This window comes from Colobus angolensis, unplaced genomic scaffold (genome assembly GCF_000951035.1).
Source record: "Colobus angolensis palliatus isolate OR3802 unplaced genomic scaffold, Cang.pa_1.0 Scaffold80, whole genome shotgun sequence".
Classification (NCBI taxonomy): domain Eukaryota; kingdom Metazoa; phylum Chordata; class Mammalia; order Primates; family Cercopithecidae; genus Colobus; species Colobus angolensis.
The window spans coordinates 7,951,581-7,973,332 of NW_012121821.1; the positions used below are offsets into that span (position 1 = coordinate 7,951,581).

Here is a 21,752-nt window from a genome sequence, read left to right on the forward strand (position 1 = left end):
ATTATTTGAAGCGGGCTTGGGGGAAACGAGCTGCATCCTCCAGTCCTTGTGCGTCTGTTTAGGTCTCTTCGAAGCAAGTCCCTCTCGACTCTCAGATCTGGGTCTCCAGGACTCACGAAGGGGTAAGGGTGGGGATCCCCTATTCGGGCGCGCGGCGCCGAGCGCTGAATCCTCCCCGCGGAGGCTCAGTGAGAGCGCCGAGAACTCGCCAGCACCGCGCGCTGCCTGCTGTCTCCCAGCCCAGGACTTGGGAAAGGAGGGAGGGGACAAGTGGAGGGAAAGTGGGGCCGGGCAGGGGGTGCCTGGGAAGCTAGGCTGCGCTGACGTCACTGGGCGCGCAATTCGGGCTGGAGCGCTTTAAAAAACGAGCGTGCAAGCAGAGATGCTGCTCCACACAGCTCAGGCCGCGAGCAGCAGCAAGGCGCACCGCCACTGTCGCCGCTGCAGCCAGGGCTGCTCCGAAGGCCGGCGTGGCGGCAACCGGCACCTCAGTCCCCGCCGCGCTTCTCCTAGCCGCCCACGCCGGCGGGGCAGGAACGCTGCGTCTGGTGCTGCAGACTCCCGCTGAGTTGCAGAAGCCCACGGAGCTGCGCCAGGCGCGCTACGACCCGTAGCAGTCCGGTGCTGCCCTCAAGCCGCGTCCGGCTCGTGGCCCCCTACTTCGGGCACCATGGACACCTCCCGGCTCGGTGTGCTCCTGTCCTTGCCTGTGCTGCTGCAGCTGGCGGCCGGGAGCAGCTCGCCCAGGTCTGGTGCGCTGCTGCGGGGCTGCCCCACACACTGTCATTGCGAGCCCGACGGCAGGATGTTGCTCAGGGTGGACTGCTCCGACCTGGGGCTCTCGGAGCTGCCTTCCAACCTCAGCGTCTTCACCTCCTACCTGTAAGTGCTTCCCCACGTCACTCCGGGAGACAGGCTAAGAGGAGAAGGAAGGTTCGTCCAAGGCGAGGCTGGAGTCTCCTCCGCGCCAGCCTGTTCTGGGGGTGGGGGTGGGGGCGGGCGAGTTTGTCAAGGGCATCCTGGCCAGTACTGTTAGGGCCCCCAGAGAAATGCACGTGTCTTAGGGGAGTAGCGTGCCGGCACTTTCTGGGCCCGCAGAGAAATGGCTTCGAGTGCAACCCGGGAAAGCGCTGCTGCGCCGCGGCTTCCCAGTCCAGCGCTAGAAACATCGCTGGGTGAATTTCTGCAAATTCAGGCATTTGTGTATGGAGTGGGCATTTGTGACCCAGAACCTGGTACCCAAAGGCAGGCTGCCATCTGGTTACCGTCCCAACCGCCTCTCTGCGTCTAGTCGCATTCCACCAAAAGATGATCTGTAGAAAGTTTCCCCAAAGGAGAAACAACTTGCCCAGCTCCAAAGGGTTTTTAGTCTGCATCTCTTGCACGGTGACGTGATGTAACCTTTTTCTTTTTTTTCCTCTTTTCCTCCCTTTCCTCTTCCCTTCTTCCTTCCTTCCTTCCCTCCTTTCTTTTTATTTTCTTTCTTTTTTTAACGGCGTGATTAAAATGTGGCAACCACAAACCCCGATTAGAGCTGCCAGAACGTTATCTTTACCTTTGGCTGCCCGCGCCGCCCTTTGAAGTACCGGCGGCTGCTGTGTAATCTTTAACCATCTCTTCCCCCGGGGGAGGAAAGGGGAAGTGGGCTGAAGGCTGTTGGGCTAGTAAACAGCGGCTCCGACACCCAAAGGGAGACCTGAAGCTCTCTATCATCCCTGGGGGATTCTCCCACCCCTTCTCTCCCCCACTGCAACTTCCAAAGCCCTGAGGCAACGGCTCATTGCATAATTTTGTCTGTGGAAAACGCAGGCCCGAAGGTAACAGGTGGTTGGGTGAACGCGGTGACCCAGGAGGAACCCTATCCTCGGAGACCAAGGCGACCACTCTCCCTACCCCCGTGCAAAGCATCTGGGGCTTCATTCCTTCCCGCAGAGACCAGGATCTAGGCCACTCTGGGAAACAGGTGCTCCTTACCACAAGGTGAAACATCTAGGTTTTAGTTCAAGACACTGCAGCGAGCCCACCCCAAGCCCATGCAATCCCAGTTTTCGGCTTCTCTGATGTACCTTGGCAGGGGAGAGTTGGGATGTTTGTGAACCAGTTCTTCCATCTGTTTAGTTGTTTTCTGGAGGGAAGAAACATGAAGAGGCTTGCATAACATTTTCCACTAGGTAGTGATTCTTTTTCTGGAGACAGTGAGGAAGAAAAAAAATCTTTTACTTGCTTTAATATTGTCTTTAAAGAAAGGTGCCATCCTGCTAGATTTTAGGATTGGTAGATGGCAGGTCGCCTCCTCGTCTACCGTAAAGCTATTTTGACTGCTTTTTCTTTTTTACCTGAAAGAGTGTTAAAACTATTTTCCCTACCAGGTTTCCCCTCAATTGCACTCATACATGTGGTAGTGATATTGTTCCAGGAATGGAAATCTGCTCTCCTAAATGATCAAGCTCTCAGAATTCACATTTCCTCCTCCTGAACAGCTGTCTCTACTACAAAGCAGAATACTCATCCCCAGCCTCTCTGGTTTAACTGCTGAAGTCAGTGTTGCAAAGATTCCGTACTCTCCAATGCAGTGAATTTCTGAGACCAGTTTGGCAATTTTGCCTAGCAGTCTATAACTCTTCTTTCCCATCACGCTGAAGTTTGACTGTATGCAAGGGAGGTGTGCAGTACCCCCAAACACTTAACCTACTATTTAAATCATACATTCATTATAAAATATGTTTAAGAATACAGAAAATAAGCTTATGAATAGTTCCAGATTGCTTTCTTCTCTCACTTGAAAGAACAAACATTTGTTAGGCTTCCGTTACTAAAAGTTGGCATAAAATTCTGCTTTAAACCATTTCCCACATACCTCAAATGCATTTAACTGCGTCCTCCATGTGCTCGGGAGAACTTACTGCCACCTACTGCCAATGTTCCCTATGTATCTATAGATGGAACCATCTATCTATATTATAGATAACCTCTTGAAGTTAAGATACTATTAGGAAGTTAAGGGCCATATTATTCTCATGTTATTTGATGACAGCCTGTACACTGGCCTAAGAAGATATTTTCCCAGTGCCCTATGAAATACTAAACTCAGAGTGTCTGTAAAAAGTGATACAGTAAATGTTAAATACTTATTTCTAATGCAACACAGTTCAGGGAATATGAGTGCTGAATATAGAAGTCAGTCCTGAAGTAAATAACCAATGTGGTGTTCTTTATGATGTGTGATTTCATAATTTGGTGTCCTTATATACTAAAAAATGCCAGGGCCCATGGGATGCCCTTTGAGCAGATGTTGAGGGTTTGGGGGTTTTTTTGGTTTTTTACAACCACAGGAACGCTGTGCAGACCTTAAGAGTAGATGATGCCCTGTTTTGGTTACACCTAGTATTCTCTGATCATTTCTGTCTTCACTTGTGCAGCCAAAACATAAAAGAGGAACTTTTATTTACTCATATTCAAATAAACGAGTATGTGTTCTACTGATTTTCTTATTTGAAAGAATAACTTCCCTTTGATGTTGAAAGGGAACACGAAGTTATAGCTCCACTCCACTGGGGCCCAGTAGAAATTAATCCTTGATGAGAAAGTTGCAGTGTACAAAGACTGATGTGGTGAAAAGCCAGAACTCCTATCTTTTATTATTTGTAAGAGGTTATCATCATTTATTTAGTCAAAATGTTATCTCCTAATCCCCTTCAAAAAAAGAACAAGCATTTACTTTTCTTCAAACAGATTGACGATGGCAAGTTCCAGCTGTACACATTTGGCAAATAGCTGTACACATTTACCACAATCTGATAGCCAGGTAGTCAGACTTGTAGATAAAGAAAGTTTCCTACATATCTTCATAGAATGCAAGCATTATTTATGTGCCATTTTGTCATCTTTTTTTCCCAGAAAAGCAAAATTTTAAGCCAGTCCAAATATTAATATTGACTCTCTTTTCTTATTGAGCTGTCTTCCACAGTAGGTCTTTAACTCGACTAGTGAACAGAGTGGAAACGCTGGAAAAATCTCGATCTTCATCTCTTCTCTCCCCCTGCCCCCCAGCAAGTGGTTATGGGCTCTGATTTTACTAACAGGGGCTAACAAAGTTTACTTAGGAGAAAATAAGGAACACACCAAGATTGAGATATAAAAGCAGACAAAGTTGTTTACAACATTTAATACATCTCTATCTACCAGTTGTGATCTGTTCTAAATAAAGTAGTTCTAGCATCTAATCTTAGTATAGGTAAGTTACTTTAATCAAATGTGAACATTTTTGTTAATAGGATCTTAAAAGTAAACTCCTCTCTGCTACTTTGATGTGTCTGTCATCTAGTTAGTGTGACATTCAGATAGAAAACTAAATCCTAATGAACATCCTAACATAATAAATATACTTTTCTTTATTGGTCCAGAACAGCTATTTTATTTTAAAAAGAAAACTGAGTTTTCTTTGCTGTTGCTTAAAGGCATTCACATTTCATCCATAAGCAAATTTATGTTATATAAACCAAAGGAACCAAGAGAAAAAATTTTTTTTAAAATTATGTAGTTTGGTTACTTTTTCATATGTAACTTTGAAACAAAATTTAGTTTTACACATAACTAGTAAAAGTGATGTTAATAAGAACAGAACAAAAGTCACCGTTAATTAGGCACTACCTTAATATCATAAATGTGTTTTAAGTATTTAAGATGCAGTTTCAAAATGAAAGATCCTTTTTAGAATCTTCTTCGAAAATGATTTAATATAGTTCTGCTTCTCTTCTTATCTTAAATAAAAGAAAATGTACTTCAGAAATGATTACAAAAATGGTAACTCTTATAACAGCCTTAACGTTTAGATCAATCACAAACATTATACAGTTTGCTCTAAAATGTACTTTTAGAATTGTTTAAAATATAATGATGCCAGTAAATTTTCTTCATTTTAATGAAGTTCTTTCTTTTTCTACAGGATTCCTGGGGATTTTTTCCATAGTGTTTTTGTTATGGGGTGAATTATTAAAACTAATTGATAATTAGCCTAAGTAATTTTTTAAAGTAGTGAGCTCATTCAAGCAATTTTGTAGCATACATTTAAAATGAATATTTTACTGAATATATTTAACATATGCATGGCAGAGTTGGTGTGACAAGAATGAATTTTTACATATAATAAACATGATCTTCAGTTTTTTTCTTTCTTCCTTATGCATTTTCCTCAAAGTAAAGGAGTTCTGATGTAGCAACAAAAGGTAGCAATCATAAATGAGTTAGAAGATCAGAATCAAGAAATAGCCTGTGTAAATAACATCATGTTTTGATAATAGACCAGTCACACTTGGATGTGTTTAAAGAAGTTCAGAAACACAAAACTGGTCTATGATTTCTGAGAGTTAAGTATTATATCTGAACTATTTTATTGTTTTCAGTTTTCAAAATATGTATCTGTCAAAGGCATAGAAATATCAGACCAAACAACCCAATAAAGCTATCAAAATTAAAGACATTATGGGATATTTATAATTTTATAGCAAAGCATTTTTTTATATTTCTTCTATCAAATTCATGCATTTAAGTCATTTTAGCTACAAATTTAAGTATGTTTCTGAATAATCTAAATCACATGCCATAAGATAGAAACGAAAAACAGTAGTGGGTTGTCCAATGAGCAATTTTGTGAAGTAATGTTTTTGTTTGGTTCAGTTATTACGCAAATTTAGAATAAGGCTAAATGGCACATTTTCTTGTAAACACTTCCCCAATAGATACTTCTGGTAAATTGAAGTCTTCATGAGAAGACAAATTCCTTCCTATAAGATTCAACTTCCTTACTCCAGTTGCAATATTTTCCTTTATAGAGTCTCAGTTTGTAGTAGAGAGATGAATCAGACTGGCACTAAAGCCACAACTGGTATATTACATATAAAGCAAAATGAGCTGAATATCTAGTCCTGTTGCTATTTTTGTTGTATCTTGGTGGATTTTCACTTCATAAATCTGCCCATGAGTTCTAGCCCACTGCAACTCTTTTATTCCCAGATCTGTCAGCTTTAATCCACACTTTTATTTAACCATTGTAAATAACCAGCTACATGCCCAATTTCACCTGTGGATCTCTATCTATGACAAAAGGAGACATTTCACAGTCTATAATGTGGAATTTTTGATTAAATTCTCATAATTCAAAACTGATTTTGTTCTCCATAAGCTATATGGTGGGAAGCAGTTCCGTTCTTAAAATCTGTGGCATTTTTCTGTTAAATGGAGTAAGCCCAGTGGGAATGCCTGGCTTGAAATTGGAAGGGAGAAAAACATTAGTCATTTGATTTCAAGAAATGGGATAATATATCTAGTGGTAATGCTAAAAGGCTCTCAACAGGGCGTTAGCATTAGTGGAAAACTATTTAAAAGATATTTCATAAGCAGAAGTGCTTCTGTATACCCTCAAGTATTACTTCTCTTTTTAATGTTTAAGTCTGGAATTGGAGACACTGAGATTTACTTGGAGAGTATGCAAAGGAACCAACTCCTGACCGTATAAACAACTTCCTGAAAGTCAGATGGAATAACACCCCAGGGTTTCATGATAGGCTCTCTCCTTCAAGGCGTATTCTTCTTATTTGGCAGTGAGCTCCTCCAGGGTAGAACATTTTCCATTTTATATCCCAAGCGCCCATTCCAACGCCTGGTTCTTAAGGGAGTTCAGTAAATACCCGGTAATGTTGAATTGAGTAGAATTGGCTGAACCAGCTGCTGAAATCCCAGTGGCTAATAGGAGTCAGAGAAAGACAGGTGAGAACTACTAGTCCGCAAGTACAAACAACACAAGGCTGCTGGCCACAATTATTGTCCAGCCCCATTTGAAATACAGCTGAATTGTGTTCAGTTTAAATGATGCAATGAGTTGTTTATTTTAACACATGCCAAGATTTACATGTATAAATTACTTTATTATTTTAATAGCAATAGTCATAATAACTGATAGTTGTATTGTGTTTCCTAAGTATCCAGCACTAAATACTTTACTCAGTCATAGGCCCCACAAAGGTACTACATACTTTACTCAGTCAGTGTCCCCCTTGTGGTGGGGCAACTTGTGACAACTTAGGAGTGATAATAGTACCTCTTAATAGGTAAGCTTACTGTAAGTTTATTTCAAGTATTTCCATTGCTCAAAATATTTTTGGACTTCGTTTGAAGTTATCTTCAGAGCCAATTTACAGCAACCCAAGAAAACCAGCTTTCCAATTTATACTTATGCCTTGTAATCATTTTAATTGGTGCTGAAATATTTCAGCCCATTTTTCTTTTCAGGAACACAATGTATGAAGCCCTAATACCAGAAATATTTTTTCAGGGAATTCCAGAGCAAAATGCAGTTTTCAATTTTCCAATAATGTGAGCATTACGTTACATAGTGTCAGGCCAATACTATAAGTTTAGTAGACATCATTTTATATATCCATTTTCTTACTACCACAGAAACAATTTTTCTTGTCTCCAAATCAGAGATAAGTTGTGGTAACTGCCAGAGTATTGTGAAGAGTGATCGATAGATTAGTAACCACCTAGGCAAGAATAAAACTTTTTTCCTACAACCAGATCTATATATCAAATGAAGTAGCTGCATTCTTTGGAACTATTTCTCAGTTCAGACAGACATGAACTTTAACAGACAAATTCTATTTGAGCTTGTATTCACCTTTAAAATGGATGAAATGAGGTAAATTGTTGTCACAAAGGTATCATAATGTTATTCATTTGATTCAGAATAGAAAATTGTTTCAAAGTTTTATCAAATTCCCCAACATATTTTTAAACTATGCATGGTTTAACCATTAGACAATTAGTGATACAGACTTATGTGTCAATTAGAAATCTGGATAAGTCATAGAAAAGTTCCCTCCTTCAAACAATGAAAAACCTTTTCTGAACTATGCATTTAATTTCCTCAGTTCTTTAATTCAGCTTATTAACCTGATATACATTAATCATTTATTGTATTACAAAGTCAACAGAAAAAACAGTACTGATGTTTAGAAAAATTAGGATGTTTGGGGTACAGTATCTAGAATGTTTTAAAATAGTACTCTCATACTCCAGCTTTTTACTGACTTAATAATTTAAAATTATTCAACAATCTCTAATTTTCAAATGTCCTATTTTTTATATATGCACACTTTCCACATACTTGTTTTATCCTTCTTGCCTTCAGAAGGAGTGTTTGCTTCTTCTTCAGACAAGGACTGTGATGGCCAAGGGGGAAGAAAGTGTCTCGTGCACACAGTAATACACACACCAACAAGAAACAATTCCCTCTGAGCACTTGCTTGGCAGAAATGATACAAACGTTGGCAGGGCATAGCCGTGGAGGGCTGACCCTTTACAAGGGAGAGACTGTGTAACTGGCTGCTTGAAGGCACCTTCAGTTCGGTTCAGAAACTGAAATGCAGAAGACAATCGTCCTGGCAAAGGGAGCCCAACTCCAGCTGAGAACGCGTGCATGGAGCTGACCTCCCTCCTCAGCCTGCCAGGCGAGATTAAGCTTTCCTCAAGTGGTCCCTTGTTAGCCCGTCCTTTTTTCCGTGTTGCTCATCTTTCACAACTAGAAGCCAAGTGTTTCAAACTGTTCCTCAATGTGCAGCCAAATTCCTTTATTTCCCCCTTCCTCCTCCTTGTCTCCTTCACACACACAAACACACACACACACACACACAACTGTGGTGACTAACCTTACATGCGTGCCTTCTTTTCAAAGCCTACACTGAGAAAATAACCTTAGAATTTTTAAGTTTCACTAAAACACTGGTAAATACTTTTGTTCTCCTTTTTTCTTGAAACCTTGATTAAGTAGAGCAGAGACCTCTACAAAAGATGTCGATTTGTAAAAATAACCTTTCTTTGATCAAAAAGCCACAAAAGTGTACTTCTCAGGAAAGTAGAAAACCACACATGATCTCAAGTGGAAAAAATATAAAGAATTTGCTGAATTTTTAACCTTAGTACATAACAAGGATATTATTTTAAAGTTGGTTGGTTAATGTGGGCTGTGTTAGAACTTTCAATGTGTTGTGTTTGGGTTTATGCAATGTTATTTTAATGAGTTTATTGGTTCGATGCACAAAACACCACATGGTGCTTGAAGGTTTTAGGTTATAAATTTTCTCGTGAGGCACTTACTTGAAGGAACTCGTTACATAATCAATTGGTCTTTAAATCTATCAGCACAAAATATAACCTTTCAGTTTTTTACATATGTAGTGATTATTATTTGATTATGAAAACCAAATAAAAATTTCCATAGATGTTATATTCCTTGATGAACTATTTTGTATATATATTGACGTTTTCACAATAAACATTTATTTCACAGTATTTGTTGAGTGAATCTGCAAAGTGAATTTGGAGTCTTCTAGTAAAGACGGAGAATAAAGAATCTTCCTCTTTGTCTTTGTACTTTCTGTCCTGAAGGGACCCTTAGCAGACATGCCTGCATTTGGCAATAGGCCTACTCTATCATTGTTACAGTGTTAACTGTACAATAGAGAAAAGCCTAGAAAAACAATGGCAAGAGAGGTGGAAGGGCTAACGGAAGAAATTTGCTACCCAAGGGACAGTGCTGACAGAACTGAGAGACTGTGAGTTACTGGACTCCACTAGACACCTGTTCCCAGGGGATACACTTCTCCTGTGTCTCTCTTTACCTTTCTCCATCCCTCGTTTCAAGATAGTATCAGAGAACCGAAAGGATGCCTTGTCCTTATCTCAGACACTTTCCCCACCAAGGGCTTCAAACTAGAAGATGAAAGGAAGTTTAGAAAGAAGAGTCCTTGTGATTTAAGTATCAACTCCAGTCACCAAAATTGGGGTCTCTGATTTTAACTTGGAAAAGCTACATTACTGTTCCTATGGTGGAAGATCTTAGCTCATGCACAGTCCCTGTTCTTCAGCAGCTGTTGTTCTCTGGGACTCAGTGCAATATAGTACAGGAGGAAGTTCAAGATCTTTTTTTATTGAGTCTTCAAGCTCGGGTAGCAAAAGGAAATCCTAGTTAAACCAGATTCTCCCATGTTGTGAGCATATCTTATTTGAAGATCTCAAAAGGTTTAGCAGCATGATTAACTGACAGCAAGTGTCCACCTTCCACCTTCCAGCTGCTGGCCTTCTAGGAAAACATCTACTTCCCCAGAGTCTTATAGTCATAAGTGTTAGGTAGATATGTTCTGGTCCTGAATGACTACTACATAGTAATTTGAAACCCTCTTTGCCTCAGCTGTAGGAACATCTCAGAATATAATTAATTGTATATTGTGAAGGAAAGCAAATTTGGGGAGATTTATGTTAATTATAATAAACCTAATTTAGAGTTTGAACTAATACCTAACTACATGTAGAGTAAGTTCTACTGTGAAGAACTAAAAGGATAATCTTTTATCCACAAATTACCAGAATGACTAAGCTGTATATCTAAGATCACATTACACAATGCAAGACTGAAATTTAATCGTGATTGCTACAGCATTACCCGAATTGCCCAAATAAACAGAATTAAAATCACTTAGATGGGTTACAAAGGATTTCAGTGAGTCAAAAGCCATGGCTACCCAGGGAATTTAGAATGGAAAGAACCTTGGAATTTACCTAATCCAACGTCTTTATTTCACAGATGATGAAATTTATGTTCATAAGGGGTTAATGACATTCCGAAAATCACACAGCTAGCAAAGACAGAATTGCACTCCAGATCTCCTGAGAACTCCAGCCCAGTACTACTTCTTGGTCACCTTTATATTTCAATGTCAGATACTCAAATGAACTCAAAAACTCCCAGTTACTTTTTCCAGATGTTGCCAAATATCCTGTTGTTTACACATGTTATGTATGTCCATATCTAGATGTGTACCTGAATTTTAACAGTATCATCTTATTTTGGTCCATTGTAAATACTTATGCAGTATCTCCGTATCACCTAAAAATCTGCAGAGCAAAAAGGAACACTCAGATTTAGCTTGAAAAATGATTAAGCATAATTAATCCCCCAAATGTCTGTTCATAGTTGTCATTTACTTCTTTTTTCTTTTTTTGGTAAAGATGGGAGTATGGCTATGTTGCCCAGGCTGGTCTCAAACTCCTGGCCTCAAGTAATTATCCACCTCAGCTTTCCAAAGTGTTGGGATTATGTTAAATCTCTGATTATTGTAATTAAAATTTCATTTATGACCTTAATTTTATCAAATTTTGGTTGCCTTAATGTCCCTTGTAACTGTTCTCCTTCTCTTCTAGCAGTGAAATTGCACTAGTCCAGGGTCTACTCACTTTTTTCCTGGATAACTGTAGCAGTTTCCTGTCATGGTCTACATAGACCCCCAACACATACATACACACTCCCTACTATCCTGCTAGTCTCTTCAAGATGCACCTCTGGTCATGTGTTACCTATATTCAATCCTTCAATGGTGTCCTGTGATTTCAAAATAACTTTTAACACCTCAGTTTAGCCCACAAAGTCAACTTTGTTTGCCTCATCCCTAACCTGCAACCCCTGCTGCCAATTCCCCCTCACTAGCTCCCTGTTAAAAGAAAAACCTTAGACAAATTAAACTTAACAGAGTTTAATTGAGCAAAGAACAAATTGGGTAGCCCCCAAACCAGAATAGGTTCAGAGAGAATCTGGCGCTGCCATGTGGTTTGAAGAAGATTTATGGACAGAAGAGGGAAAGTGAAGAACAGTGAATGGAAGTGAGGTGCAGAAATAGATGGATTGATTACAGCTTGGTGTTTGCCTTATTTGAACAGAGTTTGAATAGTTAGCCATCTTTGACTGAACAAAACTCAGTGCTTGGGTCAAGAGCAGGTTACAGTCTGTTTTCACATCCAGTTAGGTTGCAGCTTACTATGTACGAAGAAACCTTTAGGCCAAACTTAGAATATGTAAAGGGGTAGCTTTAGTCTGAATTTAACACCCCAAACTCTCTTCTCTCCAGCCATTTCAAACTGCATCTTACAATTTCCCTATTTCATGCCTCCAGGTGTTCACATGTGTTGCCCTCTGCTGGGATTGCCTTTCTTCTTTTGCTAACCTCTGTTAGTCTTCCCATACTCAGCTCAAATGTCACCTCCTCTGGGAAGCTTTCTGTAACCCCACATTTTAGAAACTTGTCTTTGATGCTCCCACACCATTCTGAGCCCATTTTGATCATAGTGCTCAGCACACTTGATCACAATATTTCATCTACTTGTCTGTTTCCAGTATTGGACTATATACCCCTTGAAAATTGGATCAGAACACAGAATTCTTGTATATTTATCGTGTTTTTCATATTCTCTATTTTATGGTGCTTTGACATCTTGGAGCCTTGCTGCTCCTAGAGAGACTGCCCCTCCTAGGGCTAAGTAATTCCCGGAGATAGCAAATGATTTTCTCTGAAGTGCACCTTTCATATGCAAACCAACCAATCCAAAGGCCACACCCCACCCCCAACCACTCCCTTTCCCAGGCTCTTTCAGGGCTCTTACACTCTAGGTCAATATTCTCCTGGTCTACTCACCCCAAGCTCAGATTTCAATAAATTGAGATAGCCCCTACACCCTGAAATTATTCTACTAGCTGATCCTAAACCTGCTTACCCTGCCTTGTCCATTCCTTCCCATGGAAACCACAATAAAGGACCTGCCCATGCTTTTCTTCTGCTCCTTCTATCTTTAGACTGAGCCCAGAGCTTTCCTGTGTGGCTCTGCATGGAAAGGTGAGTCCTCTCCTCTTGAGAACTGTGAGTAACAAACTCCCTTTTCAATGGCAGTCATCTCCTGATCTGTTGGCCTCATCACACCTGAGTAATATTAACACCTACATTTTAAAACACCTGGTGTCCATGCATGTCTGCATCTGGGCAACTTCAAAGGGGCACATAGCCCAGGCACACTTAAAGGACAGTCAGCACAGTTTTCTCTCTGGAGGGTACTCTTCTGTTCCCCTAAACTCTATGTAAAAAACTGTCCACATGCCTAAGACATAAGATGCCATTTTCTAGCCACCAAATGTGCAACGAGTGAGACTACTTGATATAATTTCTGATATAATCTTATAATGTGATGACAGAGAGATTCTTTCCTCTAAATTTGGCAGACTGAGTGTTTGGAATATCCCAAGACAGAGGGAAAAAAATTCAAAAAGTGCTGTTGATGCTTTTACCCGTAGTTCCTCATTTGACCCTCATAACAAACAGTAAAATAGTTATTACTATCAATATGAGAACATCTCTTGATGTTAGAAATGAGAACATTTCTTGATGACTATCGCAGCCTTATCTTCAGTGACCTTGACAAGTTACTCGATGCCTCAGTTTTCTCATTTGTAAGATGGCAATAATAATGACATCTACCTAAGTTGTTGTGAAGACTGGTGAGATAATGCACATAAAGCACTTTACATGGCACCTCACTTGTGCAGGATGCATTAAATATTAGGTGCAATTATTTCTGTTGATGATGGTGCAGTTACTATCAGAGTAAACCCATGCTTTTCAAGTATACCATGCTATCTCTTACAGTTATTCCCTCATTTAGCTAAATTAATTGTCCTGAATGTTGAAAAGAGTAAGTGTAATTTTCATTAAACAAGATTTCTTAATGTTAAAAACAAGAAAAGAATAGCAGAAAGGCACCTACTAGGTAAAGAACTAGAGGAGAAAGAAGGGGCATCTTCAAATGAATTTGGCATCACCTAACAACTGTTATAAATAAAAATATTCTGGCCGGGCGCGGTGGTTCAAGCCTGTAATCCCAGCACTTTGGGAGGCCGAGATGGGAGGATCACGAGGTCAGGAGATCGAGACCATCCTGGCTAACATGGTGAAATCCCGTCTCTACTAAAAAATACAAAAAAAAAAAAACTAGCCGGGCGAGGTGGCGGGCACCTGTAGTCCCAGCTACTCGGGAGGCTGAGGCAGGAGAATGGAGTAAACCCGGGAGGCGTAGCTTGCAGTGAGCTGAGATCCGGCCACTGCACTCCAGCCTGGGCGGCAGAGCGAGACTCCGTCTCAAAAAAAAAGAAAAAAATTCTAACTTTGTTTCTGATCCTTGGTATCAAATAGACAAAAGATTATGTGTTTTAAATGAAGTTTCATATTTGCACATGAGTGTACAGCATTTTGAAGACACTGCACAAATCTCCAGGATAGCTGAGGGCTGAGTGAACACTTTGTCACAGAGAGTAGGCTGATGGCATAATGTTAGGACTCTACTTTTCAGATACAATTTAATGAATGACCCAGAATTTGTAGTCCTGGGCTTGAAGTGCTTTTATCCTTTTCTTTTCTTTCTTTTTTTTTTTTCAATCTCATCCACCCTCATGACTTTTCCTGACTTTCAGCTTGCTAGCTTCTTCTGCTTTTAGAAGCTCCAGTATCAGCCGTTGATTTGCTACAGTGGCAGGCAAGAGATGATGGATTTGAGGGGACTGAGAGAAGGTTGGGAATTCAACCTTCCTTCAGAGCCAAAAATACATTCAGGAAAACCCAAGATTTCAACACAACAAAAATGTGTTTCTTTTTTTTTTTTTATATTAACTGAAAAAATAGTTCTACTTTAAGAACAAAAACTGATTTAAGGAATGGGCCTTGTGTCTACCTGAAAATACATTCGAAATAATGTAATTTTCATGAGGAACTTCAGTACTCATCTTTGACAAAAAAGCAGTTGGTTCAACATAATTGCGGGAAGGATCTTTCAGTCAGTGATGGTGATGAGGCTAATATCCATTCCCTGAGAATAATAGGTATCAATGATGTGAATTTGTGTAGGAGAGGGGATTCAAAGTTAAATAGGGGGTCAAAGTACCACTTGGACTTGTGTTTCAAGCAGGAAGCCTCTGGAATTAGCCCCAGTGATCCTCAGGGGAGAAGAGAGATAGGTGAGCAGTTCTTGGAGCAGAGAGTCTTTTAATCCTATTGGATGAGCCTGTATTACTGTCTCTGCGGATGTCCTGTACCCTTCTGCAAAAGGGGAAAGCTGACTTTTCCCATAACTGATAAAATCAAGAGAGCAGTTCTGAAAAAAACAAGGGAAATCTCCTTATATCTTACTACATGTAGAAAGATGATTCTGGAATTCCCGAGTGCCTACTGAATTAATAAACCAGGAAGCTGATTTATTTCACCACTCTAAATCCAACATGGAAGAAATCGTCAGACATCTACTACATATCATCCAGCAGTACAGATTGGAGAAGTAGACTCTGTCAGCCCACCTTTATCAAACAGCGTAATCACCAAACCAAGGGAAGCAGAAGGCAGCAAAAGTCAAACAATTTTCAATGAAGAGTCAGAGGATCTCTCTCAAAGGGAAATCCTTCAAGTGGAGAGGAGAGGGTAGGAGGAAAGTGGCAGCCCAGAGGAGACAAGACTGTGGCAAATTAGAAAGAAATAAAACAATACCCAAAGGAACTCAAAGGAGAGGTGAAGTGCAAGACAGAGGGAAGAGTGAGGCAAGAGGACAACCTGCCAAGCATAGCACAGAGCTTGGCTACTGGCTCCACTGTAGAGCTGGCTCACCCCGTGGGTAGAGTACAATCCTTCGAGATATCCACAAGGCACACACACATATGCACGCACGCACACACACACACACACACACCCCACGGCCACATCTGTGCATATACACGAAGGAACAAGGAAAAAAAAAACACTCATTGTGGAAATACCCTCAAAATCTCAAAATATATATCTAACCTACAGGATAAAGCAACTGGAATACTCCTGGGAACTGGGAGTATCACTATGGTGCAGGGGGAAAAAGCAAACAAAAAACAAAACAACAAAAAAGTGCAGGAGAGTAGTACACTAGATTAGAAGTCCAGGTCTGTAGTTCTGAAACTTGCCAACACATTAGTTCCAACTGGGAGCTAATTTAACCATCTCAAAGCCCAGATCCCACACCAAACTAACTAAATCACAGTTTCTGAGGGAAGGAGCTAGGCATCAGAATGTACTTTAACTCCCCAAGGCAAATTCAAAATGCGACCAAGTTTGAGAACCACCGATCTGGGCCCAGCTACCCCACTAATCAGCCACAGAATCTCTGGCAAGATGCATATCCTCCCTGTCTCAATTTTTGCATCTGTAAAATAAGAGAGGTGAACACATATTCTGAGGTCTCTCCTAATTCAGTCATTCTAGGAGTCTATCAGCTTGACATTTGTGTGTATTGCAATAGGGCAGGTGTAGCAGGATTGTAGAAAATGGGAGGTTTCCATAGACCCACACCCACTCCCATTTTGTGCAGCAAATCTGGAAGCATTGTTTACTCTCCTGCCACGAGCATTACTTAAAATGACTTTATTTGTTTTACAGTTTAGAGAGCCTCTGTAGGTAGCCTCAGGAGCCCATTCATTTCATCAACATTAAATCAACAAGCAGACCTTCTTTCTGCCTCTCTCTAGCAGGATTAATGGATTTTGGCATGATTTGTGCACCTAGCAGCAAAACCTCGTGCTGAGAAAGCTAGCAGGCTTGACTAATTCCCAGTAGTGCTAACTTCATAAACTTACTTTAAGCTTTTAACTTTGACTAACGATTAAAGGTAATGACTTCACGCTGTTGTTTAGATGTATGATACTCAATATACACAAAAAATTACACAAAAATGACAAACCATTTGATAAATTAATGTTGTATATATATGTGCATATAGATATGGTTTTTATGCTTATGAAACTACTCAATTCTGTATATAAAAAGATCCCCTAAAACACTGAGAGATTTATGTAATAAATAATCACAGTAAATAGAGTATTGACAGATGTATTTGTAAATCATAAGCATAAAAATTTATGGTTAGAATATTATAATAAGTACTGATAGAAGACCTAGTTTCACATGATGGAACATTGACTATGAGAAATTTTCTAAGAAGCAAAATTATTCTACTCTATGAGACCAGTTATCACCTACAAAGCATTCCCACACATGACTGCTTATACTTTTATATTCCAGTCTTACATTAAATTCAAAATTTAGATAAGTCCACATGAAGACGGGGGAGAAAAGGAAAAAATACAATATTTCCAGCCCATCTGACAAGACTACATAAAAAGCTTTTGATCAAAGGGTCTTAAGTACACTTTACTGGTGTGACAAACAACATTTTTATCCCTTTATTAGATTTATTTTTCTTCTGAAAACTGCAGTGACCAGGGTATGGTTTGTGAAAGAAAGCTGGCAGGGTTGTGTTCTTTGATTCCTAATTAACACCTTCAGTCTCAAAAGAGAACCAACAGAAATACCATAAAATGTTGCAGCTGCATTGTGATTCCGCTTGGTTGGTTTGTTAAAAGTCGGCTGGGCATTGGCAGCTGCAATAAAGGGAAAGCTCAATGGATGTTTTGTATTGTACCCACTGAAGTGAAAGAAGGCAACCATTTTATTTTTCAAATGGGCAGCTGCAGAGGGAGGTTTAAATGGAGCTAAATGCAAGATTTACTGTTAATTTATAGTAAATAAATAAAGAAAATAAAACCTAGCTTTCCGGTTTTTACAATCACATAACAGACATTTTAGCTGGAAATTATTAAGGACCATCATTTCAGAGCTTTTTAGCAACCAATTTGGGGAATTCGACAACAAGGAATAGCATTCATTTAAAATCAAAACAGCCTTTTTGAAAGAGCTGAGCAAGCCAAAGCTTTAGAAGCTGACATTTCCACTTTGAAAGGTAAAGATATATCTTTCCCGTCTTGGGTAACATAACTCCCTCGTCCCACTTTATTGAAACCCTAAAATTTGTTCAGATGGAAATTGAATAAGATTCCATACACCCCCATTTCACTTTTTTTTTTAAGAGCACGGAGTTGAATTTTGCCTATGGCAGGGGAATAAAGGAGGCATTTAACTTTGGTCAGATAAATCTCACTCACATTCAAAAATGCAATTAAGGAAATATGTAAATCTAGATGTTTCATCAAATGCTAGCTAAGGGGTTACTAGTTCTTTTCGAACACAATGACTGAACTAAAGAACTTTAGTGTCTGTGTAAGAACCATTGTCCAAGCCGCAGTCCCTGTTGGAAACAGAGTCCGGCCTGGCCGTGGGAAATACCTACATATTTGACACAGACCCTATTTCTGAGAGAAAGGGGATGGAAGAGAAAGTATGGAGATTTTACTGTTGCATTCTAATCAACCATGATCTGCCTAATTTGCTTTGATCGGGAAGATAAACTAATTTTTCTATGAGCTGGTTAAAAGTAATTAGCAAGCCAAAGCTTTCATGTTATTTCAAAAGAGCTAAAGTAAAGGGGATCAGAAATTGTAATGGTGGGAGCTAAATACATCTTTTCTGCTCATCTAAGAGCATTGTTCATTCAAAATAGGATACTGACACAGAAGAGGAACTTCAGCTAAAGATAGTTTCATGGGCTACACAACCATTGTAAATCCAGGGATTTACGTAGTGCTGTGTAACTAAACAAGGTTACCAAAAGTGACTTATAATTGGTGTCTGTGTCATATAGTCCCTCTGTTTTGTGGGGACACCTTTACCTTCACGTAAAAAGGTGCAATTATTGTCTGGTCCTAAAGCGTTGTTGGTTTTTCCCTGAAGCTCAGTCTTTCACATGTGAGTTGTTGGAGGCAGTTGCCTGTGTTTATTTGAACCCTAAGCTGTTGCTGCTTCTCTCATGCACACAGACCCAGCCAGCTTGGGATCCTACAATCCTGGACATACTAGAATGGGATCTAAGATCAAATTGAAAAAGTTAATCAGGAACCTGACACCACAGATGCTTCAGTTTCACAGCCTGGTTCATGGTTTTTGTGCCAGTTACCAACTTCAGTAGTGCCGCCTCCTCCTTTCTTGTTTTTTTCTAAGCTCCCAAACACATGTAGTCATTAGATGAGAAGGAAAGATTTTGGAATATGGGATTTTGTTTCTTAAATAAAATCTACTATTTAGTGTTACTTTTTTTCTTGTTGATATGACCTTTGCATTACTTCCCTTTTCAAACTGTTGTAGTAGATATGGTATCTGTAACCCTACTGTAAACTTAATTGCTTTTTTGGCTACTAATCTCCTGTGCTAGGGTTCTTAGATACCAAAGTGTGTATTTCCAGTCAGATTTAATGTTCCTTATAAAATGAGTAGATCTTTTAAAAGGGCCTCTGTGAGACTGGAGCTCAACAAGCTTCAAGGTTATAGAGAAACTATTATTGTGGAATAATTCTAAAGGAAACTAGAAAATATGATTTAAAGACCAATATTCTACCTTACTTTTAAAATTACTTAAAATAATTGGATTTAGTTTTCTGATTTTTTCTATTTTTTGGAAAGCTGTAGTCAACAAACATTTTAACTCTTCTTTCACTCTTTTAAAAGTCCTTAAGCAGTGTTTAAAAATGTAAATAAGTCTGTTTTTACTTTCTTGCTAGTTTTTATAAAGTCTAGAAAAGATGGCGACTCTAATAAGTAAGAAGTCAATCTATGACTGTGGAAGAGATCTTTCAGAGTGTCAGCTTCATGTGCCTGCAAATTTATTTGTTCATTTATCCATTTATTCACATAATTAATATTTATCAACTGCCCACCTTGTGCTAGATGCTGAGGGTATAACAGTGTACAAGATGTACACAATCCTTGCCTTTGTATGGCAGCAGAAATTTTTAAATGCATATTTAAATGTAAATTATTCAGATGAAAGATCTCTGATGGCAAACAGGAGTTCACTAAAAGAGAACCTGCCTGGTCTTGGTGGTCAGGGAACACTTCCCTTGGGAAATGACATTTAATCTGAAACTTGGAAGATGAATTAGAGTTAGCCAAGGAAAGGAGAGAGAAGGAATATTCTAGACTTTCCCATTTAAGTCTGAGCACTGGCTGAATTCTCCTCTGTGCTTTCTGCACTTAAAATATATAGCATGTCCTAGTAAGACTAGTAATGACCCTATACCAAAGGAGGCCTGAATGCAGTCCCTAAGAGGCAGAATCCTCCTGTGAGATCTGACCTCTCATTACTAGGAGCCCTCTCATAAGGCAAGGCACTCTGCAGTTGTGTTCTGATTTCATAAATGTACCTTCTGCTTTACTGGCTTATAGTTTTACTGGGCTATAAGTTTGGAAGTTATAATCTCATTCATTTTCAATTCTTCTGAAATACAATTATGAACTCATTTATTTGCACCCCTAATAATAACATAAGGAGAAGGTGGTAATCATGATATACGAGCCTGTACATTTTCCCTGCATTTGATGGGGAAGCCAGGAGCTGAGGGCCAGGTCCATATACTGAGCCCTACTCCCCACTGGAAGTAGAAAAGCATGATTCCTCTCTATTCTTCTCTCGGTCATGGTAAACTCTCCCAATTTTTGTTCACAAGGGGGAGCTGGCCAAATCTAAGTTTATTAATTCAACTGTTCAACTGATATTTGTTCCTCACCTCCTATCAGGCCAGTTCTAGACCAGGCTCAAGAAACAAAGATGAATTAAGGAACAGCCTCTGCTCTCTGGAGTTCACAATTTAATTGAGGAAGACATTCAAGAAAACAAAAGTAGTGTAGTGGTTAGGAGCCTTCCTCTGGGGTAATCACTTGGTATGGGAATCATGGCACTACCTCTTATTTGCTTGGACAAATTATTTGTACTGATCATTTGTAATAATTATTACTCCTATAAATTATAATAATTTATAATTATTGTTATTGTTATAAATAATTATTACTCCTCTGGGGCTTCCGTTTTTCTCATCTGTGAAATAGAATGTTTGGGCTTGAGCTGTTTCCAAGGGTTTGTTTGCAGACCACTTAGAATAGTGCCTGGCAGGTAGAAAAGACAAGGTAAGGTTAGCTATTGTTACTAACAGAGGTTGATATAATGTCCTGTGGAAGCAGAGAGAAGAAAATCATTCACTCCACTTGGAGTTGAAAATACTTCACAGAGAGGGTCATGTTTGCCCTGCTCTTGAAGAATGGGGAGGTTTTCACCATATGGATGGGGCATACCCTCTAGAAGTCAGGATCCACATCAGCGCAGGCACAAGAGTGTGAAAGCATGTGGAAGGAAATTTTCAGATTTGCTGAACATGAGACAACAGTGACTGGAAATGAGAAAATGATGAAGAGAGAAATACAAAAAGGATCCTAAGAGTCACAAGGACTCATGGGAAGACACAAAAAGTTTAGTGGGGAGAAGTTGGGTAAACTCACTTCTCAGTTCCAATCATGACTTCTGCCTGCCAAATAAAGCCTAAGGTCCTTCTTCAAGTTTTCCTTCATAGCACGCTAAGCATCTGAGGCTCAGGGTTTTCATCTCACTCTGTCACTGATTAACGATATGACTGGCAGGTACCATTTAACTCTTCCTGATCTGTTTTGTCTTCTGCTATCTGTTATATCTTCTGCTAAATGAGAATTCATCCAGTGCTCATTTTAGTGCATGCATCCCCCTGGATTAACTTTATATACAGTAAGGGATGCTTAGCTTGCAAATTAATATCATGTTTAACCCACAGGCATTATGTGTCCCTGAACCGGTGGAAAAGTGGAGGCAGAATCAGATTGGGATTCCTCTATAACTTGCTTATTTTCTCAGGAATCATCCATCCCCATTCTTCCTCCTCTCCTACATAGTGACTTCCATTTCATCCTGCCTTACACAGCGCTTCCATTTCCTGTTGTAAAACAGGGATAGTTTTCTTACTTCTCCACATCTTTGCTCAATCCTACCCCTACAAAATAAGTGAATGAATGAATGGTTTCTGCGTAACACTCAACTAGGCCGTTATCTTGAAACTC

The 21,752-nt window shown here is 39.7% G+C and overlaps 1 protein-coding gene across 3 annotated transcripts in view; it reads left to right on the forward strand.

Moving 5' to 3' along the window:
* The first annotated feature begins 359 nt into the window (after positions 1-359).
* Positions 360-21,752, forward strand: part of LGR5 (leucine-rich repeat containing G protein-coupled receptor 5) — a 146,835-nt gene continuing 125,442 nt past the window's right edge. For all 3 annotated transcript variants that reach the window (XM_011929335.1, XM_011929336.1, XM_011929337.1), the window contains exon 1: positions 360-882. In XM_011929335.1, coding sequence (XP_011784725.1) covers positions 671-882 — 212 coding nt within the window. In that variant the 5' untranslated portion in view covers positions 360-670. The remainder of the gene's footprint in view (positions 883-21,752) is intronic.